At 45.7% G+C, this 25670-nt stretch overlaps 1 protein-coding gene across 20 annotated transcripts in view; it reads right to left on the reverse strand.

The window, feature by feature from the left end:
* Nucleotides 1-21361, reverse strand: part of LOC116849610 (tropomyosin Per a 7.0102) — a 49518-nt gene extending 28157 nt beyond the window's left edge. For 7 of the 20 annotated variants that reach the window (XM_032827011.1, XM_032827040.1, XM_032827004.1 and 4 more), the window contains exons 1-3: nt 21195-21361; nt 16867-17021; nt 16519-16644 (exon numbers count right to left, since the gene is read on the reverse strand). In XM_032827011.1, coding sequence (XP_032682902.1) covers nt 16519-16644; nt 16867-16980 — 240 coding nt within the window. In that variant the 5' untranslated portion in view covers nt 16981-17021; nt 21195-21361. Of the gene's footprint in view, nt 1-3842; nt 4742-14473; nt 15690-16518; nt 16645-16866; nt 17022-21194 lie in introns of those variants that run through there. The other 13 variants (XM_032826971.1, XM_032826964.1, XM_032826946.1 and 10 more) reach the window with 12 other exon arrangements.
* Nucleotides 21362-25670: the final 4309 nt, after the last annotated feature.

A 25670-nucleotide genomic window follows, 5' to 3' on the forward strand; every position in this document is an offset into this window, starting at 1 on the left:
AGAGAGAGAGAGAGAGAGAGAGAGAGAGAGAGAGAGAGAGAGAGAGAGAGAGAGAAATATCCTCTTTGCTGGTGTTGTTCTCGAGAGAACGAACGAAAGGATCGCGAATTTTCGAGCGACTGCCAGCCGCTTTGATCAAGCGCGTTTTCGCACTTTGCTGCTTCGCCTCGACACGACACGGCGCTTGCCGTTAAGGGCAATTTCGCGGATCAGCCGGTCGTGACTTTGACAGACGACGACCGTGTTCGCGCACCTCGACGAGGCACGCGTTACAAGCAGCGCTGCTCGCGAGCGAAAAAGGAGCGCGAAACGGCCAAGATTGTGGTGTAAATCCGTTAAATCGAGGCTGATGAACGCTCACCGGGAGGCTCTCTCCCGCTCGCCTCACTTGTGCACACTTCGCCACGTAGCGCCTGTGTGCTTTACGCATGCCGGCGTGCCCGTAAACGGCCAAAGTGACTTAATATGCTCTAACTTTCCAAGCCCTTCCCCGAGCTATGATCTCAGCGTCGTGCGAAATTCCCGACGCGATTCAAAAAGGATTACGAGCGGCACGCGAGTCTTTAATCTAAATTTAAAAATCGTGGTAATTAAAAAAAAAAGATCAGAGATTTAGATCTCTAAATTTAGATATGATAATTTAGAGATCTAGATCTCTCTGTAGATTTTTTTTATTTTTACCTGAAGTTTGTATCGCGGGGAATATGTGATTCAATACGACATTACAGGGCAGTATTACTAAGAGAAAATACGTCGTTACACGTTATTTTGCAAAAATTGGTAAGTTCTTTTTTCACATTTCTAGATTTAAATTTGATGTCTCGATCTTTTAGATATAAATCTAAAAAAGAATGCTAAATTGACATCACATTTATTAAAAACAAAAAATTATAATAAGACTTTCTTTCAAATTTCTAGACTTGAATTTAGATTAAATTTTGTAGATTTAGATCTAAGTTCCTAGATTTAGGCCTCTTTTAGATTTAATTTTAGATTTAACTAATCTAGATATCTAAAATTAAATCTGAAAAGAATGTTAATATAAAATTTAGATCTAAATCTAGAAGATCCAGATTTCTAATTTAGGCTTAGAAATCTATAAGGAACAAGTTTTATTAAATTTTTTTAAACTAACGTGATAACATAATTTAGTATTTTCTCTTTCTATCCCATTAAATCGTAATGCCCGTGATAAATTTGAAGGCAAAGACGAAGAACAAAAAATGTGAACGGAAAGAAACCTTTTGCACGCATGACTTTCACATTTGTGCACGAACAGGATACCATGAAAAATATGTATAAGAAGCTTCCTGAAACGGACAGTGTGGCGGACTGTGTAACAGGTAATTGCTCAAATATGGTAGTCTCACAGTTAAGACAGAGTCTAACGGATCGGTGCGAGGTAACGGAGGCTGCTGATGTCCGAGGAATCTCAAACCGCCATTGCGAGACTTAATGCAAGCTTTACGCATAGTCAGTTTTATAGTTACGGCACGTAGTTAGAGGCCGCGCATAGAACACCTTTCGTCGAGTTTTATCTGTCGTTCGCGCGATGAAATGGATCGTGAGTCGCGCGGTATCGACACCTTCTCGAGGAAAAACTAATATATAATTACTCAAGGCTCGAGACATGGCTTCTACGGCTCCTAGCGATTATTATTAAATTACCACACGCAGCACGTGCCGCGGCAGCTTCATGCAGCCGCGGCAGCATCGTACGTACGTTCACCTCTCGCGTGTTGTTCGTTTAAAACGCCGGTCGCTCGACGCGTCCAAATGGTAGCCAAGAGTCTATTTGAGAGACGAATTATCGCTCACAGTGGAATAACGCGAGCGGAATTAGTCGGGGACTACCTCCCGATCTCACTCTCTGTATTTGTCGCCAACTTTGCTCGCGTATCGCGTCGTCGTCTCATCGCTTATCGCACATACTCCTTCGTTCCGTTATAATATATCAGTTGACACCCCACGCGTGAATAAAATGTCTTCCAGAAAAATACACGTTACCCGAGATCGCTGATAACGGAGCGTTGTTATCGCGCTCATTCTGTTATTCGCGACTAGACGCAACACTGTAGCGCCAGAATGATTATTTTTGCCTTCAGCCGATCGCGCACTGTGACACGAATACATTAATGATAGCATCGAACTATGATACGAGAATTGATACTCAAGTCGTTTCGCGAAAAGGAGATTCGAGATTCTCTCGAACAAGTCTTATTAACACTACACCTCGGCGATCTCTTGTATCAGGAATTCGAGAGATTTCCGAGGATGTCGTAGCGAATGTGTGTATTTGCACGGATATTTGCTCGGCTTGAGTCAGGGGCCCTATTCTGGGACGTGTGGCGAATATTAAACACGTCTTTCCGATTCTCAAGGTGAAATAACGTTACACGCGTGAAACTCACATAAGAAAAACGGGGTTTGGAATTAAAAGGACACATTCAATGTTCGTTATGCGTGTAAAATAAGGTTCCAGGAGTTCTATTCTGTGGACGCATATCAAATGTTAAAAATATATATTTTTGATTCTTTAACTGAAATAACATTACGGACGACCTTCTTCTGATTCTCAAGCTGAAACAATGTTATACATGACGTATAAAAAAACCGGAGCTTGAGATTAAAAGAACACAATTAACGTTTGTTATGAGTGCAAAAGGCCTGAAGAGTCCTATTCTGGACGTGTGTCGAACGCCAAATATACCTTTTTCTGATTCTCAAGCTGAAACAATGTTATACACGACACTCGTGTATGAAAAACGGAGCTTGGAATGAGGAGGGCACACTTAACGTTCGCTAAGTGTCCAGAATAGGACCCCACGGGTCAACTGTGACAGCGAGCTGGGTAGCGAGTGAACGGGCACAGGCGGCGATGATCGATCTCGTCTCGCTGCGCGATCGGGCGTCGTTCTGTGCATCACATTTTGACTGGCATACGCAGCAGGATCCGTCATACGCGAAACGAAGTGTACCGGCGGGCGCGCGTCGTTTCCAACGAAAGCCGGTCCTCGATACATCGAGAAGAATGCTCGAAGCAGGACTCGGCGTACGCTCTCGACCCTCCCCCTACCCCGTCCGCCTTCCCTGCGGCCTTCCTTTCCCGCCCGCGCTCGGCCATCGTGCGACCCAGCTTGACGACGACGACGACGACGTGCCTGACACTGACGATCGATTCCCTATAGTCGTCGTCGTCGCCACCACCGCCGCCGTCGTTGACTCCGGCGTTTCGCACTTCACTCGCATTCCACGCGAAAACGAGGAACGAATGTTCACGTCGGCCTCGAAGACGAGAACGGATCGGAAATGAAAGCACACTCTCGCGAGTCGTCCTGTAACGACGGCGGCGGCGGCGGCGGCGGTGGCGGAGAAGGGCCGTGCGCAAAAGTCGAAAGAGGGTTCTACCCGGAAATATGCGTTAGCGAGCGCGTTCGGATCGATGGAAGGTTCTCCCAGTCATCGACGGCACCTCGAAACCTCGGCGAGATTTCGCAAGATGCTCCTACCGCGATCTCGCTGTTATCGTCGGCGAGTGATCGTATCACCGGGCCTATCGCGTCGATTATCGTCGAGGTCGAGTCACGATATTATCGCGAAACACTTTGAAATCGGCAGAAAAACCAGGGTAGAGTGAGAGGAGAGGCGAGAAGAGGGGAGGGGGAAGAGAGAGAGAGAGAGAGAGAGAGCGAAACAGAGGAAGATCACGGGAGAGAATGAAGGAGCGCTGTGGAAGCTTCGTCGAGCGAGTCTCACGACGGGAAGAAGATACCGCGAAAGAAAAAAAAAAGAATAGAAGATGCTCTCTCTCTCTATCCTTCTTGCTCTTTGGGTTCACTCACTTCCTCGCGGCGCATCACTTCCACCTGCAGCCGCCTCTGATACTCCTCGCACTCGTCCTTGTACTTCTCCATCTCCTCCTTCGTCTGCCTCATCTTCTTCTTGAGGACGTCGAGGAGGGTGCCTTGCACTTGCGCCGACATGCTGGCCAGTATAGAGGACCCCGCGCGATTTCTTCGTTAGTCTCGTGTCACGTCAAAACGCGCCGCGAATCCGGCAATTCCGCGACAGCAGATCGCACGCGCGCGCGCGAGAGAGAGACAGAAAGAGAAAGAAAGAGAGAACCACCGACTATGCGTGCGTGCGCACTCACTCGCTCCGAACACGGACGATGACGGCGACGGCGACGATCACGACCACGAGCACGAGCACGACTGCGGCGAGCCGGTTTGCGGAATTTCACAGCCGTTCCCACGCGGATGCACGCCAGCCGAGGGACGCGATGCTCGCGGTGATGCCCGGTGCGACACGAGGATGCGATGTCGTGCGGTGTGTGCCGCGGGTGGTGCGAGAGACCGGGTGTGCGCGTGCGAGAGACAGAAAGAGAGGGATTCGTAGGGACACCGTCGTGCACTGACGACCACTGGCTGCTGTACTGCTACTCCTGCCGCCGCTGTTGACCGAAGCGCAAGATGGCCGCCCCGGCCGCGGCGCGCGTGCGCGTCGCGTCCTTCCGTCGCGTCAAGTAGTCCCTCCAGGGGCCCTTCCGCGAGGTCGGCCAAGCCGGTCGAATTTTTTTTCTGCCGACGCCACCGGGCCAGGCTCGGGAGGAAGCGCGACGAGGAGGTTCCGCGCGGCAACGCCGGCGGCGGAGGGACAGAGAGCGACAGCCACGCCTGGGCCACGTAAACGAGAGACGCGTTCGCAACCGTGAGCGCGCGCGTCCGTCGCCGTCGCCTCGTCGACGAACGAACCGACCAACCAACCAACCAACTAACCGACCGACCGCGCCACGAATCGCGAGACGCGCGCGCGCGCACACGAGCGCCCGAGTATCGCTACGCCGATCGACGTGTCGCCGCGCGCGCAAAGCCCCGGAAATACCGCGCCCGTCACGAGCGCGCCCAGCCGTTCGAATCCGCCGGGCCCCGACAACAATTCGTACGTTGTTTCCAGGCGTTCTGTCCCTCTCGCCCTGGCCTCCTCTTCCTCTCTCTTTCTCTCTCGCTCTCTGGTTCGCATTTGCTATTTCTACGCTTCTCGAAGCAAACTTTTTATTTCGTGACTAGCGTTTTTTCCACGACACGGAGCGGCTTCGTGTGGGATCGATAATTGCGTTGAGTAATTGCTGACTGGTCGGATCGGTTTTTTACGGTGCATTCTTGCCGACGCGTTGGTCATTGTCCTGCAACTGTTACGCGGTCGATTTGAATAAATCTAAACGCGCGCGATGATCGAATCACTCCATCGGGGGTCGGTGGTACCGAATCGGATTTTGGTTAATGCATTGACTCACACAGTCTACTGTTTGTCATTGACCTTTAGTCACTGCGTCTTATCGTACAGTGATAACATTTGCAGCGTATATCATTATCATTTATCGAGTCAAGGGAGATATTTAAATTCGGAAAGAAAAAGTACGAAAAAAGTTGATCGTATTGTACGAATTTCGGAATGTGTTCCACTTGTCCGCAATGGGAGAGCCCATTGGACAGGATATATTTCAAGCAGGAATCTACTTGTTGATCTTTTTGTCCACGACCGTTCGCTTGTGCAAAATTCGCAAATCGGCAAATAACTGCTCTTCAGAATTAGACTCGCACTCTGTATAGAGTGTCTAGAGATCCGATCTCAGCGTCTCTTCCGGCGGACTCGAGAAACACAACGCACGGATCGCCGCGGCCTTGGGAGCGGGAAATTTAAATGTCCCACAACGCGAGGCTGCACGGTCCAATATGTCACGTCGGTCGCGTATGAGATATCGACACGTGCGGCATTCAGCGTTGCGGACATCTTTTATAAAGCGGTTCGCGCGTGACTATTTATGGGTCTTTAGAAATTATAGCGCAGCAATGCCGTCCCTCTAACAGGCGCAATCGCGGTTTATAGGTTGCGTCGCGACCTCGTGCGAACGCGACGCGCGCCTTCGACATTTTCGATAAGTGGCGGTTCGCGCTGACGTCTAAAGCCGGCCGTTCGAAAGCGACATTGATATACTCATTTTCACCGAATGCCTGCAAACGCGGCCAATATGCATTTGATCAATCGAATGGCGCGCGCGTGAGTAATGTTTACGTAGTATCGTCCTCTGATATCACGTCGGAAATAGAAGTGACAGACAAAACGAACGCCGACAGAAAACGCCAGCTGCAGCTAGATAATTTCCAAGGTTGGTTCTCGAGTCGCGTGTCACGGTCTTGCGAAATGGAACGATAGGACGTGAGATGAACGATAACACGCGTCCGACTATCGAGTTATTCGGACTCGCTCGAGAAATGAGGCGAGGACCGAGCGGAACTCACGCGCGAGATCAAATATTCGATAACGAGAATTCCTTCTTCAATTAAGTGTCCTCTTATCACAAAGCATATTTCAATTATCGCCGTTGCCCGTCAATAAATTTGAACGAAAATTTGACAGCAACTCAATGAAAGTTCGATACCGATGATCAATAATCTATTTCTATTGGAGCGGTAAAAATAATAGGTTTCTAAAATATATATAATGCAAGGAGGAAAATGTTAATCTACACAGAGAAGAATATTACTTCAAATCCTATCCTGATAAGGATAGCAATTATTCAGAAATTACTTCCCTTCTCTTAAGTAATGGTTATTTTCAACAAAGAATATTTTCTCGATTATAGTCTTCAAATATACTCATCATAAATTTCAGAAAAGCTCATTATTATACATATATGTACTCAAAGGAAAAATTTATTTCTTTTATAAAAATACTGTAAAACTTTATCTAAGAAAAACTTGGCTTAATTCTATGCAGTAAGTAAGCCGAATTTTTGTTTTAATGTTCTTGATTGAAAAGCTAAATCTATTAAAGTTTCAAATGTATGATGAACAAGTGCAATGTTTATGATTAGCTTATAGTAGAGTTGCGAATATAAACTTTTGAAATAGCTGAAACAATTTACTTGAGTGCAGCATATACTTTTCTGTATATATTCTTTTTAGTTCTATTCAATTAAAAAAGTAAAATCGTTAAAAATTGCAATAATTTCTATAAGAAATTAAGAAATTTTTGCAAGAAATTATCCGTCACTTTCACTTTAATATATTGGAAAAGGTTGGTAATAACCATTAAGCTTAGATAATAATTATAGTGAAAAGAAAAAATACTTGTAATCTTCCAGATATTTTTTGGAAATTTATTTGTGGGATGTAAAATTTATTTCTGTGAAATAAATTTAATTATTATTTCAATAATTAAAATAACTAGACAAATAAATAAATTTAAGAAAAATATAAAGGAATAAATTTTATTCTATGAAATAAATTTTATTCCGCAAATAAATGCTCCATTATTTTTTCTCAGTATATCAAATGCTTCGCTGAAGTAGATTCAACGTAATGTTACGTGCGTATACGAAGGTAAATGTAATCAAATAATTTGATAAGTATTAACGAGTAACCGTAGCAAAGTTTAGTATCTGTTGCCAAGGCTTGGCATCTATTCCTAAAACTTGGTGACTATTATCAATTTATGTGGTACGTGTTGCCAAACAACAATTTATCAAATAAAACTATATTGTTTAGCAATACTTACTACATTATGTAATAAATATACAAAACGCGACCAAACACTTTGATAATAGCCAAGTTATTTTTACCAAATTATTTGGCACTATTTACCAGTTCAACCAAATAAAGGATTTGCGCGCGCGCGCTTTGCTAATTATTTTATAATTATTACCTAACTATCGCCATATTCGATGCTAATTAACAAGTATTGTACCGAAACCCAACCAAATGTATTTGTTAATTATTACAAGATTTTTTTCAGTATAGTTCTGATGTTGACGATTATCGAGGAAGCGAAGCGAGACGATTCGCCGGGTGGCATACACCCGAGAATCTCTCTGAAGGCGCTCGTACAAATCACCCGGACATTGTTGCGAAAACTAACAGCTAACGGCTGTGAGCTTTGTTAATCAAAGCCGATGATTCCAAGCGAAGGAACGCTCGCGAAGTGTGTCCATCCGCCGGTATTCGACTTGGCGGCGATCCAGCCTCGTCGAGAAATCGTCCGTTCTCTCTCTTTCTCGCTGACATTCTCGGCTACATTTTCCCTGCCTCTTTTCGCCGTGCGAGTGTAAGAGGTACGTAAAAACGCGGCTGAGAAAGAGCAGACACTTCGCGAGACGTTCGACCGTTATCGCGAAACGTCGTGTTTCAGCTTTCACCCGGGGAAACATCCGCTCGTCGCGAATCGCCGATCGCCAGTCGATCACGAGCATCGATCGCTCTCGCAATCGCGAAGTGAGCCGAGTGCATATCGGCCGATAAGACGGAAAGAACGGCACGGCTGCGAGAGGCCGTCGCGCGACCGGGTCGAACGAAATTAGCACGCGCTCCGAATTCCCGCAGCAGAGGCGTGGGCGTTTCGCAACGTAGCCACTCTGCGGAGATGGCTGATGCACCGATCACGTCGATACCTTTTTCTCACGGAATTCCTCGACACTGTTTCCCAGACTGCGAGCGGCGCGCCGCCAACTTTCATAATTTACCCAAAAATACATCAACTCGCGAAAAACGTTCTAGAAATAACGACAAGCTGACCTCTCGTCGTCTGGACGATATTTACAATTTCTTTATTTCTTTATTTTGTACAGAAATAAATCCCTTTACGTTGTAGAGAAAGAAAGAAGGAACAAACAGAAGCGAATAAACAAAGTTTTTGCGAAATTTTCACGCGCGAAAATTTTGACTCATCGTCTTGGACCGTATCTAAAATTTATTTATTTATTTTGTGTACAAATCACTTTGGTATATTACAGAGAAAGTAAGAAGGAACGAGACAAACGGTAGCGAGTAAACCAAGTTTTTGCGAAATTTTACGCGCGGAAATTTTGACTCATTGTCTTGGACCGTATCTAAAATTTATTTATTTATTTTGTGTACAGATCACTTTGGTATATTACAGAGAAAGTAAGAAGGAACGAGACAAACGGTAGCGAGTAAACCAAGTTTTTGCGAAATTTTACGCGCGGAAATTTTGACTCATTGTCTTGGACCGTATCTAAAATTTATTTATTTATTTTGTGTACAGATCACTTTGGTATATTACAGAGAAAGTAAGAAGGAACGAGACAAACGGTAGCGAGTAAACCAAGTTTTTGCGAAATTTTACGCGCGGAAATTTTCACTCGTCGTTTTGGACTGTATCCAAAATTTGTTTATTTTGTGTACGGGGATAGATCTCTTTGCTACATTAGAGAAAAAGAAAGAAAGAGCGAGACAAACGGAAGTGAGTAAATCGAGTTTTTGCAAAATTTTCGCGCGTGGAAATCTCGTTGTCTGCACGTGATATTCACAATTTATGTATTTATTTTATGCACAAGGAACTCCCTTTGGTACATTACAGAGAAACAAAGAGTATGGCGAATACGTGGATGAAAGTAAACGAAATTTTTGCAAAATTTTCGCGCGCGCGCGGAATGCGAGATGGCACACCGGCGTTCCAAATTCTTGGCGTTCCGCGTGGGCGTTTTGCATCGGCGAGTTGCTTTCGCGGCGTGCTTTCGACGCGCATAAACGCGCCGGATTTACTCAGGCTGCGAGGAGCGGCGGCGCTTACGCAATCTGGTCCCGCGTATTCCCGAATAAAAGACCCGCGCTGGATCATGGCCGTCACGTATTTTTAGAATGTGACTAGCCGGAGCCGCGGGCTCTGCATTGGCGATCTTGAGCAGACATGCGTCGGAAAGAGGCCGCCGCATGTTAATGGTAAAGGGTTCGTCCCGAAAAAAGGGACGAACGACCCGCCGGGGGGAATCCCGGATTTCCATTGTCCGATCACGACGGCTAAGGAAGCGGCGATTGAGCGTCGAGAAATTTAATCGAGCGCTGCCGGCCGACGACAAGGACAGACGGTAGGAGTAAGACTGCGACGGAGAATTACGACGCAATTCGCCGTTGCAGGAAAGACGTGTGTTTTCTCGTCCGTTTCTTCGGTCTACGAACGCTGAGAAAAGTACACGCGAGATTCTAAGTGATAACACCTGAAAAATACAATCTCATTCTCAGAGAAATTCTTTTATCCTCTTACGCGTACAGTCTCAAGAGAGAGTTCCTTCAAAAGGAAAATATTCTAATATCCGACAAAAAGACTCTAGTTTCCTGTAAATGTGTATTCTAATGAAGCGGACTATTAATGGGAAACTTAGTCATAGAGAAGAAAAACATGATGATGGTAGCTATTAGGTGACAACTGCACGAGTTTTGTACGGCCCTAGCCATATTTTTTGGTTGTTCTAACACGAAAATGAATGCACACAAGATTATTATCACTAATATTGTAGTGGAATTTAATAAAAAAAAAATATTCTCCTGACCATAATTTATAGTAATTATTTCTCCATGTGATTATAGTTACACAAAGTTTTTTCTTTCTCAGTGTTGAGGTCATCAGAACATTCCGCCAAAAAGGATTATTATATTCATTTTTTTAAATGGAAAAGTGCAGAAAATTATTTGTTGATGAGAACGAAATGTTGTTGTTAAACGTATCGACGGAATTCGAAGGCAGAACTTCGATGTCGAGAGAATTATGCAAATATTGTCACACGGTGTAAACGAAGCTTCCTTATTTGCTCCTCCTTGTTATCACCTTTTTTTCACGAAACTGGTCTTTAACGCGTTCACACGAGCGAGACGAATGCGCGGATTCGATGTCTTACGATTTAGTAAACCGCGACGCGATATATTCCATCACGAGCGGCTAACAAGCCGCAACGTGCAGCAGACGTTGACGCAAGCGGGAAAGATATTCTTGCGCGCGTTTATTTTCAATTGCAGCTATTATTAGACACTACACATCGCTCCTCCAGAGCCCGAAATAGATGATCGGATCATTTTTGAAATTTCGACGATGATCGGCCGACAATTAATTGACACGCGCGGCTGCGACACGCTTTCGAGAACGAAAGCTCGCGGAAAAGGGAAGCGCGACGAACGACGGGGAACAGTGTCACCCGCGATTAATTGTGACGCACGACGCATTCCTCACGAGCGGTGAACCTTTTATCACGAATGATGATTAACGAGGCACGGGTCGCGACACGACGTTCGATTGCAATAAAGAAAGCACGAAACTCGACGACCGCGGCGACGTCCCGTTCGATTTGAAATTCACCGCGCGCGCGTGACGCATCGTCTGACAGTGGAGGAATCAATTAAAGTCACGTGGCCCGGAATTACAATCGACGCAGGATGAAGCGCGGCGCTAAATGACGTCGACTTTCACTGGCGGTAAGAAAAAAAATGTCCAGAGAGACGGCTCGCAGATGCGCGCTGCGTTCTATGACGACGGGCAAATCGAAACTCCCATGACGATACATGATTAACTTTCGTTCCAAAGGAACATTTGGAAAGATTTCCAGAAGTATTGAGCAAAAAGAAAATCCAGAGGAACGCGTTCTATAATAGGATTTTTATAACGATGCAACGATAACTTAAATATACAGATAACAAGACATTATGGACCTTATGAAAATCATCTTTTGAACTTATTCTTACTTAACTCATCTGTTGAAAAATATTTTTCTATTTAATGAAATACATTTTTATTTTTATTTTTATAATATGTGTATAAAATGTATATAATATTTGTATAAATTTGTATAAATATGTATAATATTTGTATAAAATGTGTTTGTAGTAGACTCTGCACACTCCATCAGTTCTAGAGTCCTTAAAAATTATCTGAAATAAAAAATTCAAGAGTTTCTTAAAATATATGAATGTAGATTCAGTTAAGCGTACTTATTTTTTTTTTACGATTGAAATTTCCCTTTAAAATGCCAATAAAAATGGTGCTTTTATTTTGAATGATTTGCGAATATTTTTTTAAACGTGCGCTATTTTGCGAATAATTAAAATATTAAAATTTTCGTACGCACGCTTAACTCTTCTGAAACTACATTCGTATACTGTAAAAAAATCTTGGGTTTTTTTATTTCAGATGACTTTTAAGAACTCCAAATATATGGCCGATGGAGCGTGCAGAGCCTACTACAGACACATTTTATACCAAAATAAAAATATATTTCATCAAATAGAAAAATATTTTTCAACAGTTCAAAAGATAACTAATTCAATGAAAAAATATTTATTTATCTACCTGTTTTATGAGCATTACAAAAAATTCACTAAAAAGAGTTTTTTTCACAGTGTTTATTTCCTTTAAGTTTCTTTTCTTAAAGATGTTTTTGGTTAGAGATCAACGATCTGGTCATCTGGGTTTTTCCCATTTTCAAGTTTTGACAACTCTGACGATTTATTCTACGAATAAATTACCGAATTTTTTATCTTGAAGTATAAATCACATTTAGAGGTACTTTTATCGACAAAAGAAAGTTCAAAGTGTAAGCTGCTTTATGGGCGTCACAAACATTCACTACAAAGAGTTTTTTCACAATATTTATCTTCTTTAAATGAATGGAAAACCCATAAGGGATGTAGGTAATCCAGGCTGCTTATAAGCGACCCTTGCTAACAAGCGGAACAAAAAAGCATCTGGCTATGGATGGAGAGAAAGTGAGAGATTAAGGCCTGTATTCATAGTCGAATCTTATTTCAAGACCGTTTTAATGTCTTAAGATGCGAACAGGACTCTGTAAGCCGTATTCGCATCTTAAGACATTAATAAATTGGAATTGGTTCATGACATCTTAAGTACTTAAGTACTTAAGATGATCTTAAATATAAGATTGGACTATGAATATCTAAGAATTAGTCTTGGTCTTCTAACAGGACATTGTAGCTCCTTGATCATATTTTTACAACCTCAAACTAGCTGAGCAGAAAGAATGCCGGCTATGCGGGCAAAGGAAAAAAGGGTACATTTAGGCTGCATTCGTTTTGGCGCTTATAGCGCGTTTAAGCATCATTTGTCCTTGTTTAGTATTTGATAGAAACAAAGATGAAATGATGCTCAGAGCGTTATAAAACAAACACAGCTTTGGTGTTGCTGTGTATGTTGTGCTGTTCAGCACTCGTATGCAAAAGGTACAGTTCCTAACGAGGAAAATTTCTCCAACCAAAGAAAAATTCTTTGGAAAATGTAAGAGTGAATAGTGAACAAAAAACACCGGAATGGATTTGCTATCCAAAACTTAGACAACCGACGATAATGGAAAGTTACAGAGGAACCTGGATCTACCTTAGTTTTTCATTCAATGGAAAATTCGAATAAATTTCGAGAAACAAAGGTAGTCGTTAAGCTCTGGACACAATAGGCAACGCGTTACTGTGCAGCGACACACACGTGCACCTTTCCGTAGGTAACCTATTATCGCCGTTCAGTAACCCTAATAATAAATACGGCTGGTGTCACAAAAGAGGATCGCACAAAGCTTAACCTTCACGGTGATTCTCTTTCAACTTTCGCCCAGAGGCTTTTTTCCCTCACAGATAAAATCTATTTTTTATCGCCAGTGCTGTTAACAATCTAACATCTCGCGAATGAGAAGACATCCTCTGAGCAATTACTCGGATATCCGAATGATTCAGGTTGCAACAAATCGGGATTATATAATAAGCCTGGTGATCTCGATCCGAGTGATCGACCGTCGCGCAGTCAGGTTACGACTGAATAATCCACCTGAGCAACCTCACAGGTGTGGACGACTGTTCGCTCTGTCATCCACACCGACGAGCCGCTAATTACACGGCGACCGCAGCCCGCGCGACATCAAGCGCAGTCGATTCAATTCCAGATCGTTAATCGCGGAGAATTAGCATTCGCGTCTCTCTCGCCTTTCGCTCGTTAACATTCTGCGTGCAGGCTGTGAGAGACGAGGATAAATAGCTGGGGAGAAAGAGCGAGATCCGCGACGATACGCTACGGACTTTCGTTTTCCGAGCGTTTTGTGCACGGCCGCCGAGCGTTCGCCAACGGCGAAATGGGATATCGACGACAACGATCGTGGCGATGTGCAGATAATTGATCGTAATGGAGTCTCGGCAATAGCCGGCTCATTAGCACGGCGCATTCCCGCGAATCTATGAGCCGGAAACGAGGATTCCTCGTTGTTCAAAGTCCCCGCGAGCGTCGTATCTCTCGCGAATAAAAAAAAACAACCTCGGCGATCTCGCGTGATTTTGTAATTGCAAATAACGCCCACCACGACGCGTCGTATGATACGATTATGGTACGAAGTCCGTCCGTTTGTCCGACACGATTCGCGTAATAAATCGACAATAGCGCGACGGAGATTTTCGCGAAGAGCAGCGCGAAGATACCGCTCGGACGCTGCTCAGGCCAGCCGGCAATTGGTATCTTTTTGCCGAAGCCGCTATCGCGGCAAGCCCGAGGACCTCTTGACCGCCGGTGACTCAAGGTCGCGCGGCGACCCTGAAGTCGATCGCGTTTCCTTGGCCAGCCACTCACCCCCTCGTCTTATCAACGCAGTTAACACGCCGTTATCGTGATCGAATCATGCGCGCGATATACTGACCCGCTTGAGCTGATTGCTCGTGATATTCTGCAGTTCGTTCTTGATCAGACTGAACTTCATCATCGTGTCGCTGGAGAAGATGGAGCAGCCGAAGGCGAGCCCCGGATAATCGGCGCATCTCTTCCGTCGGCGGGCCTCCCGCTCCGCCTGAATCTCAGTGCGTTCGCTGGGGCAACGTAACTTGGCCAATTCCTCGAGTTCGGGGTCCTCCTCGATGCTGGCGGACTCGTCGTCGGAGTTGCCATCGCCGCGAGCCCTCGCGACCGCGTGCTCAGGCTCGGGCGAGGTGTCCTTCCTCGACGGGCTGTCGGAAGGAGCGTTTCTCCGGTGAGGACTGTTGCGAGGACTCCTCTCACTCGGACTCCTCGTCGTTCGCTCGGCGCTCTCGCTCTCGCCGGCGACAGGAACGTCCGGGCTACACTGCGCGAGCCTCTGTTGGACGTTCTTCTCGTTCTCCTCATTGCCGTCGTCCTGGCCGACGACGTGGCTTCTCGAGCTTTCGATCTCCACGGTGTCGTCGGCGATCCTCGTTGCTTCAGCATGCGGCCTCACGATACCTCGGACCGCGCCGAGGACGGGCCGTGGTAAGGGTGTGCGAGTGATCGCCGTGAGACAGTTGTCGGTGGCGGCTGCGGCCACGGTCACCCTGGCGAGGGAAGACGTCTTCTCGTCGTCGGCGCTGACGACGTTGTTCTTGTTGGTGTAATCAGCAGGGCCACACTGCGCGGGTCCTCTGCTGGAGACGTCGAGACGTCGACGCGTCGTGTGCCGCGGGTGATGCTGGTGCCCGCGACGTTTTGTGGTGACCGTGAACGACCGTTCCATATCGTGTCCAGCTGTTGTCACTATCTCTCTCTCTCGCTTTCTTTCTATCTCTCTCTCTTTCTCTCGCTCAGTCGTCGTGAACCTAACCTCCGACGCACGTCAACGCAGCCCATGCGATACGCACTGCTCTACTACTATCACTGCACCAGACACTCCGCCATCTTGTCTGTCACTGATCATAGAGCACGTTTCTCTCCCCGCGCGTCGCACGCGAATGTCGTGTACACAGTGTACCGGTTCTCTCTCTGGTACCGTCACGCACACGACGTGCGCCTGTGTGTTGAGAGCGAGATACACCGACTCTGTGTGTACTGCAGCTACCCAGCTGTCTGTCTCGCTTGAACGTACGGCGCGCTTGAGCGTTGCCCCTCTCCACTCAGGCAACGTGGACGAAGAAGGGGAAATGCCGAAGGTTTCCGAGCGGACGACACGGAAGCTACGCGCACCGCTGGCGAACTGCTGGCGTAGGGCAAGTGGAGGCGCAAGCTGCAAGAGTCGCGCGAGCGACTGGCGCCATCTGTCGGCGGCTCGTCGACGCAACGAGCGCCGTCGGTAATTGAGTCACGCCGCCATTGAGTCTGCGTTCCCGCGCGAGAAGGTCAAGAGGTCCGCGCGGCATAAGCTCGTTTGTGTTTGGTATGCGGCTGTTTTGGCTCTTTGAGACACTCGTCAAATTCAACGGGCGGTAAGTATGTCGCGGCGATGTTCGCGCGAACTTTCGAGAGTAGACAAAACCTTGGGGCTGTGACGCACGAGCCAAGTCGTGCTCCTCGTTGTACGAACAAAGAGGGAAGACGTTTCTGTTCGCGGTTTTAACAGCGTCGAATCTGTCTAACGCGTACCTCGGCCCTCAATTGGTCGTATTTCTTATTGAATCAATAGGTCAACGCGGGCGGCTAAAGTTCTGATTGCGAAAAGCTCACTTCGGAAAGTAAGAACGTTCGAACGCGAGGGGGTTATGTGAACTTCGCGCCACGCTTCTAACGGCGTCGAATTCGCCGAACGCGTCTCGTCTCTCGATCACTCGCTTGAATCAGTGATCCGCGAAAGCGACTGAGATCTTGCTTAAAACGAGTCCACTCCGGAAAGTGAGACAACGTCGGAATGCGAATGTTTGAGCCTCGTCGTCAGTCAGCAGGTCCGTAGGCTTGACCACGTTAAGCAACGATATCGAATATTTCTCTATCGCTGCTGCTGAGAGTAATGCAAGTTTCACTTACATTCTGCAGAGCCTTGTCCTTCTCCTCCAATTTCGCGTTGACCTGCATGAGAGCCTCCTGAGTCTGGTCGAGCTCGTTCTCAATGGTCTGGATCTTCTTCTGGAGGGCGCGAGCCTCTTCCTCAGCCTGCGTAAGTCAAAAAGTTTCATTAATCCTCTCTTTAAGTTGTTAAGTGAAATATTTCGTCGTATTTCTACGTTACTTTATTAATATATTAATACGTTTCTTTACGAGTCACGTATTAAAATCGTATCATCACAATTCGTTTTGCAGTGTAAAATTCGACGAGTCGTACAATTGCTGAGAATAATGCGTGAACCGCTGCAGCGGGGATGACCTCGTACTCACCTTTTCAGCTCGTGCGTTCGCGTCGCGAGCTTGCTGTTCGCAGAGCAACGCGCGATCCATCGCGTTGTCCTTCTCCAGCTTCATTCCCTGCATCTTCTTCTTGATCGCGTCCATGATGGCGTTTGTATCTCCTCACTCGTTCACTGGAAGAAAATCTGCGCCGGCAAACGCAGGTTAGATTACAAATGAACTTTGGAAATTTGTCGAGACGACTGTTGTCTTTACAAATCGCGTGCTATCCACGCGACCGAATCTCCCATCCATTACAAAATAAAATGAATGATACGGTATCTTTTAATAAATATGTCCATCGAGTGACAAGAGAGAAAGAGAAAGAGAAGGAGAGAGAACTAACAGTTATCACGTATTTCCTAGTGATAAGACTAGAGAGAAAGAGAGATTGTATTACGTTACATAAAATAGCACGAAAGAAACAATATGATATTTGTTATCCCGTGCAACTGATAATGTACTATAATCTAACTATAATCCACAGGCTTTTTTTACGGTGACTCATCGCCAAGAAAGCCAGAGGCCGCGTCGATCAGTTTACCGTGCTCGGTAAGGCCGTTCCAATTAACGTCGAAGGGTTTTTCCCTCCGTTCGTTTTTCGTCGCTCTTTCACGCCAACCGAATCCCGACACGCGCTCCGATGAGCAATTAATTATGCTCTGCTCTTTTTTGCGGGCAGCGAGATTTTCCTCGCCGCTGGAACAGGACAGTCTCCTCCTCCTCTCCTTCTTCACCTTCTTCTCCTCCTCCTTCTCTCGCTTGCAACAATATCGATCGACCGGCGGATGTGCCGCCGCGATCGTTCGCGCGATCCCATCAATCGGTTGCATTATCCTTGCGAGTAACTTATTATACGACGTCGTTTCAAGGACGAGGGGGAAGGAAGCGTTACGTGTGCACGTACGTGAGGAAGTAAAATCGAGAAAATTCCCAGGCTGCTCTCTCTTTCTTTCTCTCTCTCTCTCTCTCTCTCGCGTGCGAGCGCGAACGCGAATTCGACGGACAGGCGTGCATAGGTGTATAATTAGCGGGCGACCGGATATCCTATTTATAGAGCCGTGCTTCTCGCTGAAGAAGGCCCGGGCCGTGAACGTTCGCGCTCGCTTGCGCGCGCGATATCAAACGTTCGCGCTTCGCCGGTCTCGTGACGTCACGCTGCACAGGTATGCGACGACGTTCGTGCATGGGGAGCAAAAATCCTCCGCGACTGCATCCACGGTTGATACGGCCGTTCCCCGACCGGCTGGGACGGCGCGTTCCTACGGCTCGCGATTGAAAGGACGAAGACGAAGACCGCCAGGGACGCGCGCGAAGGAATCGTTTGGAACCGTTTGGACTCCATAGAGCGAATTTTTCAGCGTAGACACGCGTCTACAGCGAAGATTCCTGCGCGTTTTAATATGCGCAGAAATGTGTGAAATAGCGAAATCATCGTTGATACTTGCGAGTACGAACGACGCGACATTTGGTACTGAATCGGATCCGGGAAACGAGTCCAACATTTTCTGTCGCAGGTCCCACGGATGCTCATGCCGGCGCCACTGCGACTGCAGCATGCTGCAAGCTGCAGCGTCCGCCGCCTAGCCTCTACCTGAGCGAATATGCGCGCGATTCCGAGCTCTCGCTGGTAATCAGAGATGCCGGGTAAGCAAGGAACGAGAGCGAAATGGAGCTCGCGGCGATGCTCGAAGGAGCGGAGAGACAGCTAGAGCTGAGGGATTCTGCGAAATTGAGTGAGGTATGCGATAGGATCATAAGTTTCGCAAATATTTCCCCAGCGCGTAGCTGACGAGAGAAAGAAGTGCGCGAGAATGATCCTCGTCGTCTCGCCGAGTCTGTTGAACAAGACAGAGAGAGAGAAAGAGAGAGAGAGAGAGGGGGGGGGGGGGAGGAAGAGAATGGGAGAATTCTCCATAGTTTCCTCGCCGATAGAATATCCCGGAGAAATGAGGAGAATAGTCAGTTAATTAACAATAATTAATGCGCGTGTGAAAGGTGTTCGTGCGTAACTCGAAAACGAGATCCGGGGTTGGTTGCTGAAATTTGATTTGTCGACACGGCTGTTTCCCGCGACCAAAAACGCATGTATCGCGACCGACGGTTATTTTTACACGTTTAGAGGGAGAGGGCGGCGAGAATCGTGGCCGCCTGCTGCCTCTGGCCGAGCCATTTCGGGTTACGCATAGCGGACATCGCTGACGCCTAAACGCACCGACCGAGTGACTTAACTCGCCGGGTATCTTGTTACGCCTGGAGGAAGAGTGATTACGCGCGGCTCGTTATTTTCCGAACTATAATCGAGAGTGTTTACCTTTTGCTCGGTTGCGAAATGGGAAAAGAAAAAATGTCGCGTGTCGTCGCTGTTAGTCGCTCTCGAGGCATTTTCTCCGGGAAACGCGACTTCCTCCCAGACATGTGCACGTCTGCTCTTCCACGCGATTTCAAGTGACACGACACTTTCTTTTTTTTTCTTTTTTACGAAACAACGCGTGCATATCGAACGCTGGCTCGTTCTCGAGCGGGATAAATCGGCGACTTGCAGTGGAATGAAAAAAAATGAAGAAAAAAAATGAAAAAAATTCGCCTCTGCACCACTAAAGAAGCGAAACAGAACGTAACAGAACAATGTCGTCGCGGTTACGCGCGCGGACACGAAAAAAGATCCCTATGACTCACTGCATTCCGGAAGGAATATCGCCTCTCGCGCTCCACACCGGCGACCTGTCGTCGACATCGTGCTGTGTGCGTGTGCGCTTTCGCGACATTTTTCCACTCATTTTCGACAATTACCGCGTGGGCCAATCGCTATTTGTACAGTAGAATGCGCGAGTTGCACGGTAAATCGGAAATCCGACGATTCTCGCGACGACTCCCTCGTCGGGAACGTTGAGACGCCGCGTCTCGACGATAATTCGTCCCTGTACGATTGGGAACGTGTCCCTTATCGTATTTTTCACTCTATATCGCTCGCCTGTATTACGATAATCGTATATACCGGTGATCTCGTTACGGCGAGTTCTAAAATAAGAGCGAAGGTAATCCTACGTCGAGCGCGTGTGTCGAGGCGGCAATTGAGTTACTTCACTTTTTCTCCATAGACACACACGTCACTGATTGCCCCTTCATGATTAACTCATCATACTCCCAGATGACACCGATCATCTTTGTCCTCCATGCGATATCTATAACGAGGTGTAGTCACCACTGGGCGACACCTTGGCGGGCCATGCTTCCTCAACAAGAGGATATCTTCGCGACTTTCTATTTTTTTACACGTCTGCCTTAACTTTGATGAAGTGGAATCGCAAGCTAATGCGTCGTCCGAACAAAATCCGCTACATATGTTATCACATTTGAAGTCTATTTTAAAATCGGTCTCAAGCTCCTCAGAGAGAGTTCCCAGCTTAGAATCGTCGTTCCAGATCCCGCCGTTAGACAGATCCGCCTGGCGCTGCTATTTTTACGTTAAAATAATTTTAGGAACTTTGTTCAATCAAGTTCGAGACCGATCTCTGTGCAATGATATGAATTTAACGTCTAATATGATTTATTGAAGCGAATACAAAGACGATACACACGCACTCTCTCTCTCTCTCTATTTCTCTCTCTCTTTCTCTTTTTCTTTCTCTCTTTGAAATTCTCGAACGCACGAATACCGGTCCTAGTCTCGGAGATGATTCGAGTAACAGCCGCGCATTCCACAACGGAATCGAAGTCGCTCCAGCCTACGTGCACTAAAATCAAATTCCTGCCGCCCCGTCGGAGGAGGGTATTGCCTTACGCCCGTTCTCCGCGGGTAAGCGACCGCGCGCGATCTCGCCGTCTCGTGGAAATTCTTCCCACGGGGAACAGCGGATACCTTCGTGCACGCAATATACGTACGCGTACGAGTATCCGCGATACTTCCTCGTGAGTGCGTTTCCCCCCGGCTCTTCCTCCAATCCTTCGCGTGAGGAACAGCAGCGTGGCTCTTCTCGCGCCGGCGAGTTCTGTTTTGCACAAACGCGGCAATGAGAGCACGATATTTACATAGAGAGTCGGCCGTCCCGAAGTGGATTCTCGAGAAAAAGAGGAAGAAAGAGAGAGAGAGAGAGAGAGAGAGAGAGAAAGAGAGAAAATACCACTAATATCGCAATTTACACGCGATTGTCGCACTCGTTTCTCCACGGCGCTTCCTCGTGTCGCTCTCTTTCTCTTCGAAACTCGCGGGGACGGACGCGAAGCGAGACGATGGTTTTTCTCCGCGCAGACGCGCACTCCACCGGCCGAGGTAGCCGACACGCCACATGGGTAAGTACTCAGGCGCAAGTACTCACGTTCGTAATCGTCGTCCGGGATGCGTCCGACCTGCGGGCCAAGTCACGACTGGGCGACGGAGAGGCGCTCAGGCTTCGCTTCGCGTCGCGGCTCCCACCTTCTCGCGCGGTGCTCCTCGAGATCGTCGAGGACGACGTAAGCCGCCCGCGATCCCTACCACCGTTCCTCCTCCGTTTGACGCGTATATCCCTCCCGTCCGGGTCCGTGAAAACGTACACCGGCCGCCGCCCGTGTGGATTATCTTTAGATCGCGGTCTCGCGAACGACGGATATGCGTGCGTGCGTGCTTGCTCTCGAGGCATTTCGACGATTTTGCGACGGGAGAGAGAGAGAAAGAGAGAGGAGGGGGAGAAGGAGGGAGTGAAGACTCGGGGATCGCGCCGTTCTCGGGGGTGCCGTCGCGGAGGAGAATGACGGAGGAAAGCTCAGCTCGAGCCCTTCACGTGGTCCGAAAACCACCTGGGCGATGATTGTCGCGAACCTCGTCGAGCAAAGTCAAAGTCACGTGGACACCGCGAAACCACCTCGGCTACTTACAAGGAAACACTCGCGATGATGGCACCTCGATGGTCCCGATGAGCCGTCGATGCGCGATGGAAAGCGCGCATAGCCCGTGAATTCTTCTTTTTTCCTCTTCTCACTTTTTTTTTGCGACGTGCGAGAAGTCCCGCAGTCGTCGGATGTCCTTCCAGCTATATATATTCCATGACGAATTTGGAATCGACACGACCTCGGCGGACAGTTTGAAATTTGCCATCGCTTATCGTTCATTCTTTATGCGAATTGATAATATAATAATGTTCACTTATTATAAGAATATAGAAGTGAAATTAGGTTTCTGTTCAAACGACACGAGCACCAATGTGGAAATTTTCTTTGACTAGAATAATCGGCAAATCAGACATTAAAATTAATATCAATCGTCACATATAAAATAAAAAATAATTTTATCGTTCGATGAAATTAAATTATTATTCCAACTTTGATATGATTAACTACCTTCATCAATAATTAATATAATGGCGCTTTAAATTGTTGAAAAATTGTTGAAAACGCGGTTGAGGCCAATGTTGAACACTGATCGATAAAAATTTTCTTCGACTAAAATAATCGACAAATCAATCATCAAAATTAATTAATCGTCGTATATAAAATCACAAATAATTTCAATGCTGATTAATAGAGTTAATTGTTGATCAAACTTTAAAATGATTGATTTTATACACTTACTAATAATTAATTTCATCGATCGATCGAATAGTTTTACTTTTATATGACGATTAATTGACTCTGATTGTTGATTTGCCGATTACTGCAGCGAAAGAAAATTTTAATCGATTAGAGGCCAACACTCGTCGAGACTTGGGATTAGAAAAGAAATTAGATACTTTCATTTTTTCCCTCGTACTCGGCACAACTCGCGTTCCGTCAACAACGATGAAGCAGGATAAAGGCAGGATGTTAGAGTAAACAAACAGATATTTTTTATCATTTTTATTATGAATACCTCGCTTATCTCTCGTGTTGCCTCGCATGGCGGGGAAACGACGTCGACGCACAACAATTTCGCATATCGCTCGCCCGTGCGAGATAATCGCGATAGTGACGATCACGACGACACTTAACGATCGATCCCGCATTTGTCTATAAACGGAGCGAGAGAGGCGCGCACGCACGATCGGTGGGCAAGGACCCGTCGGAAAGCGACACCTCTCAATCTTCGATAAGAAAGCGCTACCGTGGCATCGGCCACCGGTAATTTTGGCATCGGGGTCAACGTATAGGTCCACCTCACCCGATCTCCTTGAGTCAACTTGTGTCACGGTCAATCCCGCGATGACTCGGACAGCTCTTTCTCTTTCTGTCTCTTCCTCTCTCTCTTTCTGTCCTCCTAAAATTCGTAACTCACGCACAATAAATGAACTTAAGATCAACTCGTTCCTTGAGCGCGGCGGTACTGATTTCAAATAGAACGGATTGAATTTTGTCTACTCTGACATGAAAATGATTTTCATTAAATCAAGTACGTTTTTGCGCTGGTTTGTTTGTTTTTTATTTTTACGTACTTTGATGTTGCTCTCTCCGCGCCCCATTTTTTCTCGCCAATTCATACACAAATTATAAATCCAATATTTTATATTATTTGCTGTTATTTTTAATAATATATTTCTGTAATCTACGCGCTTGAGATGCCCTAGAGCGTATAATAAATAAAACTCTCTCTCTCTCTCTCTCTCTCTCTCTCTCTCTCTCTCTCTTTCTCTTTCTCCGCGATCGCGTAACGAGAAATTTTGATAGCCTGGCGATTCAAATTGTCGTTTCGTCGCCGAATGCGCAGTGTCGCGAATTGATGACGGGAGAACGACGTTTCGTGACGCGTCAGCAACATTGTGCGCGCGTACGACGACGATAAGCTCGTGATATAAATCGCATCTTGGTCGTTTCTAATTAGCGCACAAATTTCCGCGAGCGAACGCGCGCGACGTGCGAGTACGCGCTTTGCGCAAGATCGGCCGTTACATCTCATCGGTTACAGTCATCGGTCCGTTTCAGTACCATATAAGGAAAAAGTAGGTAAGGGTCCCTCGGCAGCCTTGACTCATATACGGGTCTCTTCTCGGAGCACTTGCTCGAGTGCGTGCTCGCGTACGCTTTTTAAACGCCGATCATCCGAAGAGGTCGATAAATATGACGCGCGCAGCCGTCAGCTCGTCGCCCGCGAGACGCGACGAGCATGCACCCGCTCGAATATTTTTCTTTGCTCTCTTTTTCTCCTCTCAAAATGTAACCTGCATCCGAGACGTGGCGCCTCTCGAAAGAAAATTAATAGCGCCCTATAAAGTGCGCGCGCGCGAATGATGCAACTCGCGCGGAACGAATACACGGGCAGAGTACCGTATAGTCCCTTTTTCATGTAAATTCTTCTCGATCTTGTTATGCTTCCAACAAAGCGCAGCAAGAGACTGTCAATAAGATTTATCTCGCTAAGGAAGATGGTGAATTTCACTGGGAACATATACTGAGAGATCAAATATATAAAAAATAAGAAATATTTCTTCGATGGGTATTTTCCGACGACATATTTGCTTGTATTAATATACATATTTTTACATTGAGGTGAAGTTTATTTCAAGTAAGAAAGTATACGTTCTCCTAAAAAACATTGCTTTTCATAAAAACAATTGTTAATTCTATTTAAGTAAAAGAATTTTGTTTTCGAAAATTGCAACACGGCAATTGATCTAATCTTTCATGCAAAAAGGATGTGTTTGCGTAAATAGATAAATTTATATTTAAGTAAATATATTATTGTATCTATCGAATAGATGTTCTTCATTTCTCAGGTTTGTTCCTCTCAGTGTAACAAGTCATTTAACGCACACTTCAGTTTCTAAAATATGAATCAATTACTGCGGAATATCCATCTAATCCTCGGTTCTGCAGTACTTTTTACTTCAAAATTCTCTCTGTGTGCTATCGAAAAATCGGCCTTAAGGAGATGCTGGATATAAAAACTTTACCGACATTACATTGACTTTTTTCTGCAAAGTTTATCTCATCTTATTGCTTGCACAACATTACAAACGCTTTTACACAACAAAAGTACATGCAAAAATAAATTGGAGCATTGCTCAATATGTGACGAAAAAGAAAAAAATATGTTTAAATTTAAATTTTGAGCTGTCAGTTAGTGCAATATTTATTTAATACAAACATTCTGCAGATATATATCGAAACTGTTGATGCTCTAACCAGGAAAATTTTAAAGATCACTACTATATTTTCAGAATTTAATTTCGATGCCAAAAAAGACAAAAAGTTTATGATTACATGTAGTTAGATTTCTCGACAACTATGATAAAGTAGAGCGAAAAATTAGTACACGGATATTTTTCAAGATAACATTGTACTTCTATCGCACTTTTCACAACGTCCGAATATTCAAAGTGTGTGTGTGTGTGTCTCTCTTTATATATATATATATATATATATATATATATATATATATATATATATATATATATATATATATATATATATATATATATATATATATATATATATATATATATATATATATATATATAGTTTCCATAAAGTCCACGCAACTATTTATCGCAACGACGATAATAACTGAACAAAGAAGAATAACTGAACGAAGAAATCGTCGTAACGGCACGCTCGAATTGTTCTCCTACGTGTAATAACAATAAATTAAATAATAACCGAATAAATTAAATAATAATCGAATAAAGAAGTAATAATACTCGAATATTAAATAGTAATGATAATAATATCTGCTCGACACAATCGTGTGATAATATCCGCGAGTGGATAATAACGGAATAATGATGATCGAATAATCGGTAATAATAATATCTGGGCAACGGCTCTAACAAAAACTCTAGACTTCACAAAGACTAGGTAAACAGTGTCGTAACAGATCGCTCGTGCCGGTGATTGAGCAGCGCTTA

Source organism: Odontomachus brunneus, unplaced genomic scaffold, assembly GCF_010583005.1.
Source record: "Odontomachus brunneus isolate Ranch 3 - 2012 unplaced genomic scaffold, Obru_v1 Obru_scaffold_005, whole genome shotgun sequence".
NCBI lineage: Eukaryota > Metazoa > Arthropoda > Insecta > Hymenoptera > Formicidae > Odontomachus > Odontomachus brunneus.